This window comes from Podarcis erhardii, assembly GCF_964252035.2.
Source record: "Podarcis erhardii genome assembly, chromosome: 5".
Lineage (NCBI taxonomy): Eukaryota > Metazoa > Chordata > Lepidosauria > Squamata > Lacertidae > Podarcis > Podarcis erhardii.
The window spans coordinates 30,312,190-30,334,403 of record NC_138509.1 but is presented as its reverse complement, the minus strand read 5'-3'; the positions used below and the strand labels follow the sequence as shown (position 1 = coordinate 30,334,403).

General features: G+C 43.0%; 1 protein-coding gene and 1 long non-coding RNA gene across 3 annotated transcripts in view; one reads left to right on the top strand and one right to left on the bottom strand.

Annotated features, from left to right (window-relative positions):
• LOC309341913 (prosaposin-like) overlaps positions 1-20,208 on the bottom strand; it is a 41,352-nt gene extending 21,144 nt beyond the window's left edge. For both annotated transcript variants that reach the window (XM_081861872.1, XM_081861873.1), the window contains exon 1: positions 20,049-20,208. In XM_081861872.1, coding sequence (XP_081717998.1) covers positions 20,049-20,109 — 61 coding nt within the window. In that variant the 5' untranslated portion in view covers positions 20,110-20,208. The remainder of the gene's footprint in view (positions 1-20,048) is intronic.
• A 553-nt stretch (positions 20,209-20,761) lies between these two features.
• LOC309341988 lies at positions 20,762-21,895 on the top strand. Its single transcript, XR_014156637.1, has 2 exons — positions 20,762-21,305; positions 21,524-21,895. It is a non-coding gene; the product is annotated as an uncharacterized lncRNA (long non-coding RNA).
• Positions 21,896-22,214: the final 319 nt, after the last annotated feature.

Genomic DNA, 22,214 nt, shown 5'->3' with positions numbered 1-22,214 from the left:
TAGTCTTTAAATAAGCACCCTCCCAAACTTTTTATCAGCCTAGTTCTTTTCTACTGTGATCTAAAGTTCTGAGATGTTGTAACAGTCTTTTGTTGTAACAAGCTTTTGTGTTTTACAATGTGCAGAATATCCCCTTAACTCAGCCTTCCCTAACCCCATGGTGTCCTCCAGCTGTTTTGATCTACAATTCCCATGAGCAGGGGATTGCCTGGGACCGATGGAAGTTGGAGATCAGAACAGTTGGAGGGAAGCAAATTGGCAAAGGCTCAGGCTGCCTTAAGATCTTAAAATTTAAAATCTTGTTGAGGTTCTTCCTTTGACATCTCAAATGAGTTTTCCTTCCTACTATTCCTGCTTATATCAAACCCCACAATTACCACCATAGTCACATTATTTTGTTTGGTGTTGGGAGGAATGGGAATCACTGTTTGCTATTTATTAGCTTCTGTGTGCTGCTTCGTACAATGAATGAGGCCGAGACTTTTAACCCAGTAATTTCACATCTTCAAAGAGGTTCAGGGGATTACCGTACTTCTCCTTATGCTGTGGGTCTGCTTTAGATGTAGGGTGGATAGCTTTTCAGGCGGCTCTTACAGCTGAGCCTTTAATAGCAACTTGGATGTGATTGCGTTAGCTTGGTATTATTCTTCCCATTTAGATGACCAACGAATGCACATAGAGAGGATCTGTTTGCATTGCCCTGACGACCAGATCTGCACATTGCACAGATCTGATGTGCTGTTTATGCAGCAGTTCTGTACAGAAAATCAGTTGAGCATCTAGAAGTCAACGGCAAGGACAGACAAGGTCGTAACCCCAGCTTCCCCACTGTCAGCACCACCACTCTAAACAATGATAATCTAAATAGGGCTACTTTTTTATCTCCATGCTACTGATTTCTACAAATCAAGTTGTTCCAAGTTTTTTCCTCCCTGGACAGTTGACATCTATCTATATTCTGGATGCTACATCTCACCATTTTATTTTTTTAATTAAATCTACACCTACCACTATGGTAGTAAATTCTTTATCCACATCATAGTTTTTATCTGCCTCTGTTGATCATAGCTCAAAGATACGGCTTGTCCACATTTGGGCATTATTTAGCTGTTAATCCACATTTTCCCCACTCAAATTAAGCAGAGTAATCCACATCTGCACACATTAGAATTTTTATGTAATTTTGGTCTTTCCTGCTCATACCAGTGAGTGTATCCCTGCCTTCTAATTTGCTGATTCAGTTATGCTAATTAAGTGCCAACTGAGAAGCACAGATAGCTGCATATGCACACATCCCTTGTTTATATTTTTTATTTTTTTTAAAAAAAACTCAGCTCTACAAATGTGCAAAAGCACACATTCAGGCAACTGTGAATTTTGAGCAGCTACTGGGAGACTGAAAAAGAGATGAAAGCAATTGTAAATTCTGAGAGCACACTTTTTGGATGCTACGCAATATATTTGGTATAGAAATTTTAACATAGTTTTCTTGTTCAGTGTTCTGGTTCTTGCAAATCTGAGGGATCCGAAGGTGGAGGGGTGCTCCTGTGCTCAGGAAGACACCAGAAATAGTTACAACCACAGCCGGGAGAGGGGGAAGTTGTCAGCATGGAAAGGGAAGTAACAGAAAGGGGTGACTGATCCACCCACCATGCAGAACAGCAAAACCAATTACTTCCTACCCCGAGTGGAGCAATTTGGAGGCTTGTTTTCCTCAATTTATCAAATTATTCCCATATCGGGTAAACCTGAATTTACAAGTATGAGAGTGCATTGAGATGGCGTTGTTTGAGGGAAACATCATTTGGACCACACAGATTAAATGGAAATGCAAAGAGTGGCGAACACACACAAGCCCATAGCTGTTTAGGGTGGGAATGAGGAACCTGTGGCTCACAATATATTATTGGACTCGCATTAATTCCAGTCAGCATTGCTATATGGGTCAGGGATGATGGGATGTCCTCCTTGCATTTGTCCAGCTGCAAGAGAGGGGTGTGGAGAAACCTGCTCAGAGTTCTTCTGTGGATTTCAACATTCTTTACAGTGAGTCAGTAGCCCATTAACACTTCCTTTCTGCCACCCGGCTTCCGGAAATTTTATCTACTTTATTCTTCCCCCTCCTCCCCTTTTTAATGTTAATCTGTCTTGGATCTCCAATTACGTTAAGGAAAGCACTCACATGCCCATGCATGCTTCCCTCATATGCAAATATTCCTCTCTCCCCCTTGCACACTTTTCTCATGTTCTTTGCCAGCTTGAACGTGCACACTTCCCCTGGTGTTTGCACGCGTGCATCAGGCGGTTTTGCTTCTGTTTCCAACACACACAACTGTACTTGTGCTCTCCCACCCTATTACTGTTTGTCCTCAGATGGCACTGACAACCTTGCATGTAAAAAACCACAGCCTGGTGCTGTCCCTCCTGTGTTGTTTTGCACACTTCATCATTCACCTTCTCAAGCAGAAGAGTATGCTGCTAGCCTATATCTGTCTTGCACTATCTCACATTTTCTAGTATGCAGGGTGTACTTAGGGGTTGCCCACCCTGCCAAGGGTGCAGGCCCAGGGAAATAAAAAAATTGCACCTCTTCACTCTGGCTCAGAGTGGCTAGGAGGGAAGGCAGCAAGGGAGGGATGGACGGAGGGAAGCCGATAGACAGAGGAGGAGCAGAGCAGACCCGATGACCACAGAGGAAGTCACGTGTGGAGCACAAAAGGAGATCAAGAGCAAATGTTTTGAGCTTCTGGTTCACGGTCTCTCCCAGCTTTGGAGGTGACAAAACATGCCTTTCACGCGCAAATCATTATGTATTTTACAACAATCTATGCATCCTTCACTTTGACTCCAGTGGGGAACAAGCCCCTATTGAAATGACCTTGCTGTAAGATCTGGACACACACACACCCTCCACGCAGACTGAAGGTATAAATGTGTAAATAAACCTTATTTCTTAAAGCTATGACAATCTCTACCGCAGGCATAGGCAAACTTGGCCCTCCAGACGTTTTGGGGCTACGACTCCCATCATCCCTGGCTAACAGGACCAGTGGTCAGGGATGATGGGAATTGTAGTCTCAAAACATCTGGAGGGCTGAGTTTGCCTATGCCTGCTCTACCACGTCTTCAATTCTCCAAAGGAGCACAGAGCCTGGGCGAGTGCCTGGAACCCCTCTGGAATCTTGCTATGGCTCGGGAGCGGGGGGTGGCACCCAACTGCTGTAAGAATATTAACGGCTGAAACACAGTGAAGTCGTTCTGTCCCGCTGTGTTTTAGGTTGTATTTCCATGTCTTGTCTCCACCTGATGTGTTCTACCTGTTTCGCTACCATGCGCCTGCAACCGTCCAACTCCCAGTCACAAAGCTGCCCTCTGAGCATGTGCAACAGCTGTCTTAAATGTTCACGCCTCAGCATGACCAAGAAGTGAGTGTGACTTAACATTTTCTAATTGGATGGAAGCTGGTTAGAGGGAAGATGCATCAAACACCAGCATTTCTCAAGAAACCACAGGATAGAAATGAACACACACAATGTTGTGTGTAAATGGGCTGGGGGGGGGACAGCAGTGGAGCCACAGTGAATGGTAATGTGGACACACCAGAACCTATCGCACCAGAACCTACCCCCATTCTCCACTAAGCTGCACATACAAACACACACCCTTGCCAATACTTGATCATGCCTCAACTGTAGCTCAGGGAGAATGTGGACACAAGCAGCAAGGTTAGCATCATCGGGGGGGGGGGGTCTAAACTCTTGGGGTGAGGATGGAGGGGGATAAGACAGTGAGGGAGAAACTGGAAGAGATTAGGAGGGGTGAATGTAGTTCACTGCAGGGATTGTGACATGACTGTTGTGTCGACAACAGACTGCAAGAATTGCTTTCCGGAACCTTGAACAATAATAGATGCTAGTTAGCAAATGGGCAGAGGCATGCACAACCTACGCAAAAGGGTGGCGGGGTTTTTGGTTGTTTTGCATACAAGGAAATAGTCTCAAGCATTAAAAATGCTTTTAGGGATGATAAAGTATTCAGAGGGCTGAGCGGTCCCTTTCCATCTCCTTTGCAGCACATCAGCATTAAAGACAATGATTTGGTGGGACAAGGCAGAAATTGCAAGGCAGAATTAGGAGTGATCTCATCTTCGGGAGAAGTATCAGCATGAGCCACAAAATGATGCAAGGAGCTTCATTTTTGGGATCCCTTGGGAGGAAGAGCAAGATTTATTTTTTTAAAGGAATAATAATGCAACTGTGGCTTGGCAGAGCATTTATGTAGGCAAGCAAGAAAACTATAGTCAAGGAAGTGCCCAGGTTCATGTGTAACGTCGTAGTTATGGTCAGTAAGGTAATAACAAACCATGGCTTGTTTTTGCTTACACACCATAGCTAAGACACTGGACAGGGTACACACATAACACTGAGCCACGGCTTATCGAACTATAGCTTAGTAAACCATGGTTTATAATTACATACAAAGCCAGGGCAATGAAAGAGCTCCAACCCCAACGCCCTCTGCCCACCTCATTTGAACAACAGGCTCCCATGCTTCAACATGTACTTCAGGAACTGGCATGTACTTCAGGAACTGGCATTTCTCAGGTAGCATGGGGGTGAGGGGCTGCTACCTGAGAAACATAAGCCCAATGTCCCCTTGGACACACTGATCCAGCTATGCAGTTATTTGGATCCCAGCCTGTGCTCCAGGGCACAGCCACATAGGTAAGATATATGCATACAAATACCATATTTACTCAAATCTAATGCTCACCTTTTTTGGACAAATTACGATGCAAAAATTAAGGTGCGCATTAGATTTGTTGGCACATTTACATTCGCCAGCAAATACTTTTTTTTTTGTTTCAAGGCTCTGAAAATTGAAGTGTGCATTAGATTCAATGGCACATTAGACTTGAGTAAATAGAGTAAGGCTGACTGGAAGAGAGATTGTTATTTTCTTTTAGAAAGTATTAAATACAAAGCTGTAGCATACAGTGCATGGCTACATAAAACTGAAATTTAGATTTAACCTGAAATACAAATATTAATAAGCATTATTAAGGAGAGTAACAGTGTAATCTTATGCATACTGTGGCGTTTGCCCATTCTTTGGGGATACTTTTGTATTGGGGAGAGAAAGGGTTCATAGGCTGACCAATAAGAAAGCCCAGAGGAGGATCCTGCTTGATTCTGAGGCTCAGCCCAAGGTTTTGACAGTTAGTTCGGTTGGTTCTTTTTTTGGGGGGGGATAGAGGAGTCAGTTAGAGACAGGGACAAGACAGAGAGAATAGAGTGACAGTGTTTCGAATATATTTTAAAACATGTTTGTGTCTGAAATAAACTTTAATCTTTATTGTTAACTCTACCTGACTGAGACTCAATATTTCACCAGGGAACCCTGTGTTTTTCCCCACAAAATTGGTGGCAGTGGAAGAATAAAGTAGTGGTGTACAGATCAAAATTGGTGTAGTTGTGGAAAAACCCAGTGTGCGAGGCAAAGCCAACGTAATAAATTGAAAAGAGAACTTGAAGCTATTCTGGCAGAGGTTTTAGACTTGTGGATGGGTGAAGTGAGCTTGCAGGTCAGTGTGGAGACCCAGTGCAGGACTTCGGGGCCAGAGTCTAAAAGAGAACCTAGCAGGAGGGAATAGCAGTGAGGAAAATTTCTCTTCTCAAAAGTTGTCTTGCTGAGTTGCAGCAATTGACCTGGGAGTAAGCCCTGGTGGGGCTTCCTTCTGAGCAGACTTATACAGAGATGATCTCAAAACCAAGAATAATAAATACTACAACTATAGAATGTACAGTGGTACCTCGGGTTAAGGACTTAATTCGTTCTGGAGGTCCGTTCTTAACCTGAAACTGTTCTTAACCTGAGGTACCACTTTAGCTAATGGGGCCTCCTGCTGCCGCCGCACCGCCGGAGCACAATTTCTGTTCTCATCCTGAAGCAAAGTTCTTAACCCAAGGTACTATTTCTGGGTTAGCGGAGTCTGTAACCTGAAGCGTATGTAACCTGAAGCATATGTAACCTGAGGTACCACTCTAATACAAAAAGTTTCCACAGCCATTTATTAGCTTAAGCTATTCACTCCTGGAAATTATGAAACCTAAATATAAATTAGAGAAGAAAAAGGGAACAGCAAAGGGAGGTGCATCATGAAAACAGAAGGGAAATTATAAAACCATATAAAATGAATATAATAAAGTTCAATATCTAAAGTCTGATCCTTCGTCACATTTATAAAAGGAAGCCATAAGCCATGGAAAGTTTCCTTATGTCTCCTCCCTTCTGGCAGCTAAACATAAGGAAGCACTGCAGAACAACTAAAAATGCCGAATGGAGCGCGGACAGTCCAGGATAAACTATATAGTGTCAAGAACATGCTGCAGAATACGCCCACACAAAACCGTCAGTCTGGCAGGACCTGTCATCTTCAGGATATTGATTAGTATGTTTCACAAAAAAAAAAACTTGGCTTCCAATACACCTTCTTATTTCAAGACACTGAGATGCCCACTTCCACTGTCTTTCAACAAGTAGATTTTTTGATTACCCTCAACACTTCTGGAGATGCCTTTGAAAACGGAAATTTCACTTACTTCCAAACACGGTTTTTACCGGGTTTTAGCCAGAGGAAGTAGACTGGATTATGGCACTCCAATTATATGTTATAATAACTTTTAATAATAGTTTTAATATTTATATGCAGCATATCCAACTGGGTGGCCCCAGCCACTCTGGGTGGCATTCAACAAAATATTTAAAACATTAAAAACCTCCCTTTACAGAGCTGCCTTCAGATGTCTTCTAAAAGTCAGATGGATGTTTATTTCCTTGACATGTGATAGGAGGGTATTCCACAGGGTGGGTGCCACTACCAAGAAGGCCCTCTGCCTGGTTCCCAGTAACTTCACTTCTCACAGTGAGGGAACCGCCAGAAGGCCCTCGGAGTTGGATCTCAGTGTCCAGGCTGAATGATGTTTTCCGGTGCAGTCCAAAGATTTGCTTTTGTTCCATAAGGTAAATGATTTGAGGACACAAGGCACCTCAATTCCTCAAGAGGCTTTGCTTAGGGCTCCCCTGTTATCAAGCACATGGCAGGTTCTGTGTTATAAATCAAGCACTATTAGGAGTTTGCTTTTTGTTTTCCAGTGCATTTCTTATCAATAAAAAAAAATTGGTGTGGCACAAGGAAATTTTTATTCTGCAAGTGTGGCCCAGAGAAAAAAGTTTGAAAATCACTGCTATATGCTAAAAGCAAATTCATTCTATGAACTATGGTCAACATGCAACCAAAACAGCATAGGAGAGAGCTATCAGCAAGTTTCTGGAAAGCCAAAGATTTTCAGCACACACAAAACTAAGGGGGGGGTAGTGGGGGGTGGAGATTCCAGTTAGCCCAGTGAGGATAGAGGTAGAGGGGGAACAGAATAGCATGTCCTGAAAAGGGGCTGATGTGAATCTTGACAAGATCACACCACACTGCAACATTTTGTTGCTGGTCCTGCTTGCCTTCTTTAATAATATTCCGTAAGTTGGATGCAGAATTTGTCATCATTTAGTGATTGCAGGAAGAACAGGTGCTGGCAGGTCTATCTAGCTGGTGCAATTTACATATCAGATGTGGCGATACGGGAAGAACTCCCGCAGAACCTATGACAGGAGGGCAGGAATGAGCAGAGAGTTAATGGCCTCTGTGAGACGCACTTGTGTAAGCCCAGAGCACTGAAATGTGCCAGGCAGATGCTATTACAAAAGACAAACAGGTTTAGCAACTAAACCTTTGTTTGCTGTCCTAGATTCATGTCTACACCCAGAGCATTTGCTAACCTACTATAGCTGCTCCTACAGATCCCTCCCCACCAAATATTCCCTGCTTCGGAACATCCTAGCAACTTGAATGATTCAGATATGAGATTCCTCGCAGTACTGATCTTCTCCAATCTCCTACTCAGGGAAAAGTGTGGGCAGGACTAGATCATACCATACTATCAACATAGAAGGATTAAGGTTGTCAGGCATATGGTGATAAGGTGAAAATGAGCCTCTGCCCTGGCCCCCATTTAACGAGAATGTCTTTTTCACATAAATAGTATTGCGCTGGTGTCAAGTTTTTTAAGTCATGCAATATTACACAATCCCAGAGGGGTAACTGCACTCAATAAAAACCATCAGAGTGACCAGAGTCTTTAAAATATACCTCTTCTATAGCATCGGCTTGTATACACCAAAACCCACATCATCAGATCCAGTGTTGGGCCCAAAGTTACCCAGTAAGCTTCTTGGGTATGTGGGGATTTAAGCCTTGTTATCCCAGGTCCTAGTGTTAACACTCTAAACCACTGCACCACAGTGGCTCTGCATAAGTATAGAAAGCAATGAGGGGCAGTTTACAGGAGGAGCTGGGAACCCCTGGCCCATGGGACAATTTGGCATGCAAGGCCATTTATTATAAAACCATGCCCACTTGCCAATCAGCTGGCATCGCTCTGCTGGGGCAGCGAGGAGGCAGGGCACCATTCTGTGTTGGCTGCATGCCAGTTCCCCTGCCGGGAAATGACACATGCAGCTGGAGCAGCAGGGCTGAGCAGGAGCGAAATCCTGCTCTGTTTTGCAGTGCACACCAGTTTGAAAGCCGCTTTACAAGCAGCCCAGAGCTACTCTTTGAACCCTCAGTTTTCTGTAAACTCTACACAGTGAAGCAGATTAAAGGCCGGGCTAAGGGAGAGATGGATCAGCGCCACACATGAAAATCAGGTCCTATCAACAGGATAAACTTTTTACGATTGATACAACTAGGCTTGGACACGTCAGAACTGGGAGTGACTAGATCCCAGGAGGAAGCCACTGTCCCTTGCAGAGTTGTTCCTGTGCCCCGTTCCCCTTGTCTCAGCAGTTGGGAGTCAGTCACACCCACTCCCAGCTGGATCATTCCGTCTTTTGCTGGGTTAGCTTTTTAATTTATGCTCTGCATAGCAAAGTGACACACCTGTCTCTGAAGAGGGAGGGAAGACTCCTTGAAGCAGCAACAAGGAAGGGTTAAAAAAAACCACCTAATACAGGCAAGCTGTATTTGAAGGAATGCAAATGTACCGTATTTTTTGCTCTATAAGACTCACTTTTTCCCTCCTTAAAAGTAAGGGGAAATGTGTGCGTGTCTTATGGAGCGAATGCAGGCTGCGCAGCTATTCCAAAAGCCAGAACAGCAAGAGGGATTGCTGCTTTCACTGCGCAGTGATCCCTCTTGCTGTTCTGGCTTCTGAGATTCAGAGTATTTATTTTCTTGTTTTCCTCCTCCAAAAACTAAGTGCGTCTTGTGGTCTGGTGCGTCTTATAGAGCGAAAAATACGGTAACATGTCACTTTGTTTTTCACAGACACTGAAAACTAAGATTGTTGTGTGTGTGATAACAAAAGGGTTTTTAACTTACCCACAGGCATGAGTGACCTGTTTTCCAGCTCCGCATTTAAGAACTAAAGTCAGGTCAATTAGACTATAGCATCGGCATTCATTTACCCCTGCGTAGTGTATGTTTGGAGAATCCATAATTTGCTAGATTAAAAGGCAACTACCCTGCTCCACACACCCTTTCTCATTTTTTAAGTACTGCCCAGCTGTGTGTTTAAAATACCATTGTGAGCGGGGGGGGGGGTCACACACACCCCAAACAAGACACTCCCCCCCTCCGCCAATTGCCAATCGCCATTACACATGCTAGTGTTTTTCTTTCAGAGATTTTAAACTGTGGAACACATCTCGTGCACCTAGAGATACACTTTGCCTCTCCTGTGCCACCCCCCGCCAAATTCTTTTTTCCGCTTCATGGTGCTGCCATGTGATTTGTTTGTATTATATTTCTTTGTAGAGATGCCAGAGCTGGTGAAACTGTACGAACCCTATTCAAGACAAGATAAAAATCCTCCTAGCCTGGACTCAGCCACACCTTCCTTTCTATGCAAAAGGCTTTTAAAGCTTATCTACATAAAATGAGGAGGTTCCAATTAGTGTTCTCATTATATAAGTTTCAATGCATTTTAAAACATTCTTCTTCAGGGTGGGAATAGTCGACTAAAGAATATGTTTTCTTCTTCCCAAGTTAAAAACTTGGTTGAAATGCACTCGAGTTTATTCTGCTTGCACTTAGTTAATATTATAAATCATTTCAGGTGTCCTCCTTGTTTGGTGCTACTCTCTCCAGCCATGGTATTACAGCAGAGGTAAGAGCGAACTAATGTGGAGATGGTTAGAAGATTAGAAGCTACAAAACCCCCACTCTCAGGCACGAAGATCACAGGCAGGGCTATTTTTCTAGGAAAAGAAGTGCCGAACTCGCCATGAACACCTCCCTTGTTCTCTTAAAATGGCAATAGCACCCATCTGAGAGGTGCTGGAACTGAGTTCCAGCTGAAAAAAAGCCCTGCTCACAGGGGACGTAGGGTTAGTCAGCAGCTCTCTGCCTGACCTACCTCGCAGGTAAGAACCAGAGGAAGGGAAGAAAATGCCCATAAAAATTCTCCACAGCAGCAGTGGGGATCTGGCAGCACACAGGTCAAGTTATGCTGGTCTGGGATCCTCACTGGACCTGTCAAAGTTTCCAGTGGGAGTTGGGGGAGCTCTGGATTGACCCCTGCTGAGCACAAGGGACTCGTTTGCATAAATATTTCCAAAGGGTGAGGAACATCTATGACTTCTGACTAGGCACTGTTGACTTTACCATTTTCAGTCTTTATATGGCCAAACCCTACACATGCACCATTACACGATACTGAAGAGAAGCAATGGGAAACAATGGTAGACTGTGGACTTTCCTTTTATCATGCTAAAGGTCTCACCACTAGGTTCCCTGTGTTATCCCGTTATTTCCATCCCACTGTTATATGGAATGGAAATGGCAGCACATAAACAACTTCACAGATTGCAGCACTTGGGTGACTGGCTCTAGCATCAAATAATATTTGCATACAATTATAACACAAATGACAAAAGTCAATGTCTACAACATACACGATAGCTGCTACAAAAGTCGTCTGGTCTTACTATTGCTTGATCCTGCTAATGTCTTGAGTTGCAAGTCAATACTTTAATACTTTTTCTGCAGGCACACGGATACTCTTGTGTTTTTAAATTACTGTTGTTTCATATAACATTGTTATGCTGTATACATTAGATGCCATCTTTGGATGCTCCCACAGAAAATTTTTATTATGGCTTTAATTGTGCCCCCTGAAGAAACCCACTCTTTACTGCTAAATCGGCACAAATGTCAATTAAGTTTTCCGTGGATCGACGTTTGCTCAGATTCAGAAGTAAAAATGGGGTTTCCTGGGAGAAAGCAGTGAGGTAAACGGAAAACCACTTGGACTCACACCTAAAAGCACAGGACAAGTGGAACACCTCTTGAGTCTGTGCTTTCTAGGTGCGAACAAGCAGAAGTGTAGGCTAGCTCTTAAGACTGTACAGATTATATACAGTGATATCAAGCCTACGGGATGAAAGCAGTCGACCAAGACTGCCTGTGCATATTGGTGCAAGCTTGGGTAATGTATGTGCCCTGTACCCCTCATACTACTGGGCTGGGGAAATAAAATTCAACATTGCCAGGACACAGGTCCTTTCAAAACAACAGAATATTCTAATCAATGAGAATATTTAGAAAACCATGCATGGCAAAATGCTCTTGAACCTGTGCTATCATGTCTGAAGTCATAACTTTCTGCACAGATCCAGCACTGTGTAAGCGGCTCGGTTTTCAACACAGCTGATGGAGGATTTGCTTTCAATATGTAGCTGCCAGTATCCAGCTTTTCTTGTTGTTCAAGCTGTACAGTACTGATAGCTGCCTCTGTATTTTCAGCTGGGATGTTCTCGTGCCCTGCCCCTGCCGATATCTGGAGATTTCCATCTCTTTAGAGGCAAACACTTTCCCTAAACAGCTATCTGCAAGATTCTTCTGAGAAAGTCAGAGGAATTCATAGAGTATAAAAGCCAGTATTTTGTTACTGAAAGATATAATGCACATGTTGTGATATTTGCTTGACTGCAATGGGAAGTTATTTTCGAGTCCTTCAACATATTCCTGTGGGTCTGATTTGTCACTGCAAAAGGTAGGAGTACTTGCCACATAGGGCTTTACATGCACTTGCAATTTAGGAGTAGGAAGAAGATAGAACAGTTGTTGGCATCTAGGGTCCTATCCTGCTCAAGCTACTGCATAATGTGCTACCCATCATACTTATATCCCAGCTCCTGCCCAAAGACAGATACATATACATGGAGGGTTCTCATTTCATACTTGCAGGCATCCTGTGAGATGGAGACAGTTGGCTTTGCAGGGTTCTGAACCTGACTTCAACCACAGTCCAGCACTCTAAAGGCTACACCACCCTATGTGTTAATTACATAGGTGGGGTCATGTTCTCTCGCTTCAAGTTAGCTGAACTGCAGCCCTCTTTGTTTTAGGAAGGGACAGCTTGGAAGCCCCTCAGATGGGACTAAAAGACCTGAAGATGTTCATTGTTCTAAGCTCCCTTCCCCGAATGGTGGCCTTTAATAAAGGTAGCGACTGAAATGCTGTCCTCCCTTAACATACCTTTGAATCTTGGATGCAAAAGAAAAATATCATTACTGAATTGTTTAGCACTAGCTGTGGCTATATTAAAAATTACACTGTTTTGTTTTTTTAATGCACAACGTCTCGCTCCCAGAGATCTTTTGGTACCTATCTAGACTCCTCACCAAGAGGTTAGATGGGACACGTTTGGGGAGATCATTGAGCTGGAGCAAAGTGCCATATTGTTAACACAGTGCGAAGTGGATTTACAGACTACAAATGGACATTGAGCTCACTGAAAACAGAGCTGTAGAAATTCAGCATTCATACATCTGAACGTTTTCAGCCTTAATGATCAAAATGACTTTACAGCAAGTTCAAGTGGCTAATGCTGCAATTTCAGCAATTAGCATACATATACGGAAATTTCAAGTGCGAATGAGTCAGATAACCCACAAACAAGCCAGTCTCCCACCTGACTAGTCATTAGCACCTGGCTTTCTCAGCTGTTGAGCCACAGAATAAGCTTCCTGCCTAAAGGCACTTCTGATCTTATCAGTATGAAAATTAAGCAAAGACTGGGAAAGAGCACTGGAGTGGGAGGGAAGAGCATTTTCAAAGACAACCTGCGGAAGACGGCCAAGGGGAGGAAAAATTATAGGACTAGGCTGCTCTCCTTTACCTATGTAGAGGAGAGTACCTTTTTACCTTTACTTACAGGAGGAGGAAGAGAGTAGGCACCATTGAGTGCAATGGAACTTCTGAGTAGAAATGTTTAGGATTGCCCTATAACCCACCCACAAGTTGCAGCTAACACCTTTGAAACTGCAACACTCATCTAGCTGAATGGACTCACAAACACATTTCCCAGCCTTAGCTCAATTGCACTACTAATCATGAGTCAAAAGGCAGTGTTCAGTGACAGCAGAACTGCATGTAAAAGTGAAACACAGTGGTCCATTTTACAGATTTATTCTAAGCAGCAAAATTGTCAGCGAACGAAAAGGTCAGAAGCATATTGGTTGCCTGGATATACACTTCCCCCACCGCCAGTAGTGCAATAGTAAGAAGAGAAAAGTTCAAAGAACTATGCAAATTGGAGTAGTAGTCCTATCCAACTATTCCTTGGAAGACTGAACTGTTTATTTCTCAGATTATATATAGCAACTTGATTGTAATAAAACCTGAGAGCAGTTTACAAATACTACTACACGCACTGTAAATATGAGATAGCTAGATCTTGGAGACATGGATAATAATTGTAATAATTGTTGGTTCTTTTTCAGCATTGGTTGATGTTTTCTGTTTACTGGGCCAAGTCATTGCCTACAGGTGCATCCCTTCATTCCATGTAGCAGCATGGAACCCTGCCATTATGGGTTAGTGTTTCTAGTTAAATGTTGGTCAATGTCTTGTTCCAAAAGGCCACAACCACAACAAAACAGCAGCATTGTAGTGGTGGTGGGTGGGGTTTTTATTTTTAGCTTTTTTCAAGGCCAGGGTGCTCTAGAACATGGCAGAACCCTTTGGTAGAACTCTCCCCCCCCCCTTATTTCAATCCATCAAAACATCATTTACAGAATGGCTTGAATCTGTGCAGAACAGGGAGTCTAGCCACAAATTTCTACTCATCGGAGCTTAGCAAGGCTTAACTTCTTCCAGGGTAACGGCAGCTATCTAGCAAAGTCACAATAATGTTAGATGAACCGTTGTGTGATCCACAACCCTTGGCAAGCATCAGGAAGGCTGTGCATAAATTATACAGATCAGATTTCAGCTCCTATTGGGACAGCATATAAACACACACCCAGTTATGAGACAGGGCCTACAGCTGCAGAGGGAAATGTTGCCACTCTTAGCTAGGTATGGAGCTGGCTTTTCAAAGGAGTTATAAACACAGAGGAACTAGGAAAATAGGAACTGCAACAGAAGCAAATGTCATTGGACAACAAAAGCCTGGCACTTACATTTCTTTGCTCTCCTTCATCCACAGAATGATTGCCATACTACTATAACAAGAGTCTCAGCACTCTTGCTTCCAGTATACATTGAAAACCATTACATCCCACTGTCAGTTATAGATGTTTCATGTTGTTTGACATTGACCGCAAGCTTTTTCCTTCATAAATTGTTACTGTCCCAACCAAAATAGGCATGGGAGTAGTGGAGCTGCAAACTCTTTCCATCCCTTCTGCAGTCCAGATATTCCCCCAGGCCTGCCAATTTGTGGAAGAAAAAGCTTAAACACAAAGGCCAGTATCAGGATAAAACATCAAGCATGGTTTGGGCCCAGAGCTCCTAACTAAAGAACCATGGGAGTTAAATGTTAAAAGACTGGTCTCCAACTCACGAGTATCCCACACCTGTACAAAAATAGTTTTTCTTGCTCAGTGAAGTGCGGGGGAGGAAAGGAAGAGAACCAAATATGATAGCTAAAGCTATTTCGAACTGGTTTACATTGTGACATAGATCTATCCCACCCAAGGAACAGCCACAGAGGAAGCACTATGTCTGAAATAATAATAATAATAATAATAATAATAATAATAATAATAATAATAATAATTTATTTGTACCCCGCCCATCTGGCTGGGTTTCCCCAGCCACTCTGGGCGGCTTCCATAAAAACCAGAAATACACTAAAAAGCTATTGAAATAAGAGTTCAGTGACCTAAAACGAAGTTTCATCTATGCCATTTGATCTCTGATGGCTGTTGCACACTGCAAGCCAATCATCCTCATTTTAGTCATTTGCCATGTATGTGTGACTTTGTTCTTAGCGTAATATATGGGAGGATAAACAGGAAGAAAGCTTTACCTTCCTCTTTGCATTGCTCCCAAAATTATACTGAATGAGATAATAAACATTCCTCACCAATAAGTACCTTCAGTAATATGTAATATTCAGTCTTATACAATGGTTGCCATTCAATATGTATTTTTTTAAAGGGAGGAAAGCATCTGGTTGCTATTGAGCCCTAGGGAGCAGCTTTGGGCAACCCATCCCATGATTAAATTCCTTTTCCATTCCTTTAAACAGCTCTTCTAGCCTACTTTAGCTGGAGAAAGCATTGCCAACGAGCAAGTATTAAATCATGGAGATTTTATGCTATAGTGTTCCTATAGCTTCACAGTCCAGAGAGGGACATTTTCCATTTGAATCTGTGTATGCATTGTAGAACATGTATTAGACACCCAGCAATTTGGGCTCTTCATCTGATTTTTTTTTTTTAAGGGTGTTTATTGCAATTAAGGAAGTAGACTTAAAGATGCTGACTTAAAGGTGTGTGGCTACGCAAGACACAAACAAGATCTGCTAGTGATCAAAAGACAGGACTTTATCCCTGTTTGCTCATCCTGGTCTCTGCTTTTCGAGTTCATGCCTGCCACCAGCTTCCCTTGATTTCTAACACCTCCATACTTATCCACTCAACTAAATGGCACAAATCAGATAGGCTATATGCTGCATGTTATAACTTGCACAATGCACAGCATCTACTTCTCTTTCACACAGGACACAATCAACTATCTACTGATACCTACTTCACTGCACTGATATACAAGACACTGGGTACGTGTCAAGAATCAATGGTGTTTTCCAGGAGCCAAAGGCAGGGTTAGATGCGTGCAATGCCCCCCACCTTGGGTAGTCTGATGTTACTACAGAACTCTCCTTGGCTGTCTTTTCCAAGTGATTCCCCCCCTACTACAGTTCCATTTAGAATTAGAACAAAACCACCACTGGGCAGAAGCTCCACATGGCCATGTGGCAATTTCTCCATGTAGGACACCAGCCAGTTGCCACAAGAGTCACACTGTTATCAGGCAACATAAGACTCAACAAAAATAGTTTTAGATTTTTCAGTTGCATCTACTTTAGAGACAAGTTTGCCAGCTTCTTTTCATCCTTGAAATAGCACCAAATGCTTAGACCCAATGCCTCCTCAACCAATTCCCATCAGTGCCACCACTCACTTGGCTGATGGAGAACTCAGTTTTGCTGGAGTGGAAGAGAACTCAGTTTTGCTGGAGTGGGCACCACAAGTATGATTTAGCCTGAGATTCCCACTCTATAAAGGTAGAAGAACCAAGAGCCCATTAGCATAGCCCTGCCCTCACTATAGCTGCCCAGCAAATCGTATTCAGTGGTATGTTGCCTTGGAACCTGGAAATATAATCATGGCTAGTAGCCATGGATACAACCTGCACTCCATGAATTTGCTTAACCCACTTTCATTCCATCTTAAGCCAGTAGGGATTATTACATACTGCGACAGCAAATTCTATGCATTATGTATGATGCAGTTCTCCATCAGCATGATTTATGCTGCCAAGCTATTGTAGTAGTAAGAACCATTTGCAAGAGAACAGCCTACAGTCAGCTTCTCTTGCTACTTTTCCTGCATTACACTTAACTACTTTTAGGATTTGAACTCTTCTATTCCTTCGCAGGCCTCAGCTAGTTTGGGCTGCCCCCCATCTGGCTTCTGTTAGGTAGGATCTTCCTTACCTCCCACAGCATTGCTTGCATTTGTGAAATTTAAAAGCATAATGAAACCTAACAAATAATGCAACCCTAAAGATGCTAGATGTTACGGACAGAAAAGCTTTAGCCAGGTGAGTTCCAAAATGCTCATCGCTGCATTTGACTCCCAGCTCTAGAACAAAACTTTGTGAATGGGCCTGTCCCTTTGTGTAACAGACCTAAATTTAACGCCCCCCTACTCTCACAAAGCTTTACCTCTCCACTAGTAGGTCTCATATAGCCTTTGATACCTGAAAACTGATGATAGATAAAACATGGATCCTCGGTTCCAAAGCATGTGCTACCTTTGAAACCTTACCCATTTATCAACCAAAGAATTATATGGGGACCAAAATGAAATATACTTTCAGATGAGATATCTCGAGTCAGTTGGGGGGGGGGAGGAGTGATAGACCAGCACTTCTTAAACATGCGGTTTTTGAAACAAGGAGCTTTCACAGTCTGGCTTTTCATCAGTGTCCACAGTATTTAGTGTTCTGATTGAAGTTCCACACACCATTACTTTTAAGTGGTACTGTCAATGCTTTCAGAACACTTGATTAAAAGATGAAGGCTGAAACTTATATAATCTCACCTGATTTGGTATTGTGTTTGACTGACTGGTGCTAAGCTCCTGGGGGCAGGGATGAGTCTCCTCCAGCTTGCGAGTAATGTGGCTGGATATGGTGCAATGATGTGGGAGTCGGGGCGTTCCCTGGATAGTTTGGAGTATCCTAGGAATGACTGTGCTACACACACTTTTCCAGCAAGCCTTCCTCAGGGCAAGTCAGGCACGAAAAACTACTCTGCACAATGCTCTGCCCACGCAGCATAGAAGAGGGTGGCAGCAGCGAAGCAGCATGGGAAAAGGGATTTAAGAGCTCTTGCATGTGGATTTTTTTCACAGCCAGATTAAAGCTGAACCACCATGTTGTCATGAGAGGGAATCATAGAATCATAGAGTTGGAAGAGACCACAAGGGCCATCGAGTCCAATCCCCTGCCAAGCAGGAACCTTCTCCTCTGGCTGCCACTGAAGGCATGGTAACCATAGAATATGTTTGTCTAGACCAGGAATGGGGAACGTGTGGCTCTCCACCAATGTTGCCGTTCTACAACTCTGCATCACCTTCAACCATTGAGCCATGCTGGTGGCAGGACCTAGAGTCCAGCAACATCTGTAGGGCCACAGGTTCTACTCTTACGGGGTAGCCCCATCTGGCCAATCTTCTCTTTGCATTCTAGAAAGGATCTAGGTCCTTTTTCAAGCATTCAGAGGGAGTATGGTAGTTTTTCTCTGTACTCTGGTTGTAGCTGCTCTTTTAAGAGAGCTAAAAATGTTAGCTGTCCCAAGGGTGATTTGCCATGCAGGATATTACTATTAAGACACACTCCTAATCAGACAGGACCAGCTCAAGGCCAGGCCTACATCTTCACAACATCCTATTTGTATGGTGACTGCATTTTCTCAAAAACAGGAGTGTCGATGGACAGGTTCTTAAGGACAGACATTTATGTGCATTGAGTAGTCTTAGCCTAATCAGGACTCCCAGAGAAATCTACATGGCTGTGAGAGGACTGCTCACATAGTCTGCTGCAGGAAACAACCACCAAATACCAATGTACTTATGACAAATGCCTTCCAACAAGGAATAAAGTTGCCTTTATTCATAGACAACCCCATCTGGGACCAGGTGATCCCTCACAAAAAGTTATCTGGTAATCACTGTTCAATCAGGCTACAGCAGAGGGGGAGAGTGAAAGCAAAGCCACCATCAGCTGTGCTGAAAATCCAGCAACCTTTGCCTCCTCTCCTAGGACAGTTTTCATTCTAGATTAGTTGGTTTTTAACATGTGCCAGGGTTTGGGTTTTTCCTGCTTCCTCTTGATATTTTTCCTTTTGTGCTGTGTCTTTTAGATAGCAAACATAAGCACAGGGCTGCTTTATTATTGGTCTTTGTAAGGTGCCCTGAGAGCCTTTTCAGCTGGAGTAAAAGGTTGGAAATAAATTGAATGGGTGGGATTTCATTGGGTAAGGGCCTGCAATATGAACCAATATGAACTCTCTCTACTGCCCTCTCACCCAAGCAAGTCCTGCCTTCAAGTGAAGGCAAGTGACGGCCACTTCAGATGAAGGTACCTTTCAATTTTGGAATCAGGATTAGCAAGAACAGACATGCTAGCAAGCAGATAGGTTCCCCATATTAAAATACCTATCTGCCTTAAAGTCATGTGTGTGCAACCTGCTCTGCTGCAATAAAGCAATCCCTCTCTTTCAACTGCCAAAAAGGAGGAAGTTGTGGTCTGCTGCAAAACAGCAAAGGGGCTGTGAAAAACAACAGAAATAGGACAAATGCAGCTTCACAATGAGAATTGAAATAAGGTTGTTCTGAGGAAAGTTACAGATCATCTACACATGCAATAGCACAATACGTAGATATTTGTGGGTTTTCATACATCAAGCCAATTGGTACCGATTGTTCCTTTCATAGGATACTAGCTCAGTCTAGGGCACTGCACACTATGGAACGTAATCACCCCTTTCATACATCCATCAGATCTTTAAAGAGAAAACCAAGGGAATTCTATAGTACAGTTGTCTCAGAACCTTCTGCTAAGGTATAACCATCTAAGCAAACAAAGAACAAGTTTACAGAGATAGAAGTATCCGAGTTATCCAGCACTCTTGGCCAGAGACACATTTTGAGCAATATACATATGTTCTACAAAGCCTTCTCCACTCAAATGGTCAAATAAGTTGTTTCTCTGAGGAAGGAAAACTTACAGCACTCTGGGAGTTGGGGACTAGGCTCCCCTTAGGGTCCTCTTCCAACTCTACTCCTTTCTTTTTCCATTACCTTTTTATTTATACATCAGCATAAGTTTGGTGCCACTCTCTCCCCCTCTTGTGTTCGGATATACAAACTATGCCCTGCTTGTCTCCCCACTAAACAGAAAATGTTGTCCTTACCTTGGTAGGCAGCCAAATAGAGTGTTATCAGCAGCACCCACCCTTTCCATAAGCCCTCCATGTTCTTCAGTGTTACTGAATCCTTCTGGTGAAGAGAGACAATGCCTCCTGTCTGCAATGAGCAATCTTGGGAAAGGCAGCAGGATGGAGAGAAATTAACACCCACACGCTTGACGTTTCACAAGTACCACTTGCCACACCCAGCCTCAGGTTAATGCAATTAATGCACATGATCTGTAAGAGCCAGAGCACTCCCAGATGAGAGGCTCCTCCAGTTTCTGTGTAATAGCTTAATCTCTGCCAGCTGACAAGATGTGGCTTCCTCTGTAGGTAAAAGTTGCAAGGCCAGGAGGCTGTGTGCTTTTATGAATCTATGTCCCAAGCACCTAAGCTGTGCAATGTTGCGAGTCTGCCAACAGATCTCTTTAAAATCAAAATACATTCCTACAAGAGAGTCTAAGGATAGAGAAGTATTTTTTTCTTCTTCCCAGAATCACCTTAATATACCTATTACTATGGTAATGTAAATTAGGGGTGGTGAGAGGTCATTTAAACTTGCCAGATTCAAATCAGGTAGCCTGGAAGGCAAAAGTCCAACCCAGCTATGACCTTTTTCCAACTTCCAAACTGCGTTTTCCCCAAGCACTCAAAATCCAAATCAAAGCACTAAGGAAAGGAAACCCTGCCTCATTTCTTCTTCTCCCCACTCCTTCATTACATCAGTTTACATGGAGAGGGGGACAAACCCTACAGGGGCAAAATAAAGGAGTTGGAAAAAGAGGCCTAACCCCCATGGAAGACAAGGCTCTGGTCTTACCCCACCCCATTGGGCCCCAACTATATTCCTCCGTCTTCATAGGATCCAATGGCTCAATATGTCCCTATAGACTGATATGGGAAAAGGGGGTAGCAGCCAGATGGGCTTGCTTTTTGCTCCTAAACTCATTTTGGCTCCATAGCAAACACTCCCCCCGCCCCAAGCCACAATATAGGCAAAAATGGATCAAAGTTCCTTTGGAAGCAGGAGGAAAGGCTTCTATATTGCATTACACAGTCTACCAGCTTGCTCCCAATTGAGAGCTGGGAGGGTACATTATTCTCTGTACGGGATACAAGACAGGATATCTCGGTGAGGGGACTTTGTATTTTTTTCTTTCTTTTTTCTCTTTTTTAAATTACAATTTTATGTTTAGAATAGTTTCTTTTATCAATGAATTGTGAAATCTTTTTTAAAAAATTATACATTTATTTACAGTGGTGCCCCGCTAGACGAATGCCTCGCAAGACGAAAAACTCCCTAGACGAAAGGGTTTTCAGTTTTTCGAGGTGCTTCGCAAGACGAATTTCCCTATGGGCTTGCTTCGCAAGACGAAAACGTCTTGCGAGTTTGCTTCCTTTTTCGTAAAACCGTTAATACCCGGGGAATCCGCGCTCTGCAAGACGAAGCGACTCGCGCGAGGCACCACTGTATTTAGGCAACCCTAGAAATTTCCAAAGTTTACTACAGTACACTTAGGAGCACACTACTAAGTTACCTTCAATCAGGACCTCATTCAAGGCCTCACCAACTTCAAAGTTACATTTCTTTAAAAAGACACACAGCTGACTTATTTAGTTAAGACTTTTATTTTGAATTACAGAAGCTTTAATGGAAAAAGTGGTTTATTAAAGCATTTTCTTGTTTTCTCCCAGTTTATACCTAGAAGGTAGAAAGGTTTAAGCCACTAGAACGAAAACATGTAGTATGTTAGAACACACAAAAAGATGAAAGATCCCAGTTCTGAGAGACTTCTTGTCCATTACAGAATCACCTTCTATGAGATCCACACATTTTAGAAATTCAAGCCCCCCCCCAAAAAAATTTGTGTCTACTTCCAACTGCATTACGCAGCCCTGCATTAAAATCTGACAACCTCCAAGGAAGAAAGGTCATTACTAAGAGACAGCAAATATTCACCCTATATCAGTGCATGAGATCATTAAGCAAATGCCAGCATCAACATCTGCAGTAAGATTAAAACAAAACTCAACAGCTGTTTTGAATTGTATATTCATTTTCAAGTAGTAAGAACTTGGGAGCCAAAGAGCAGACATAAACATCTGTTGGATAAAAATCAAGACAATGCCCTCAATACATCTAGGATGTATAAAATAAAGCTGCATGAA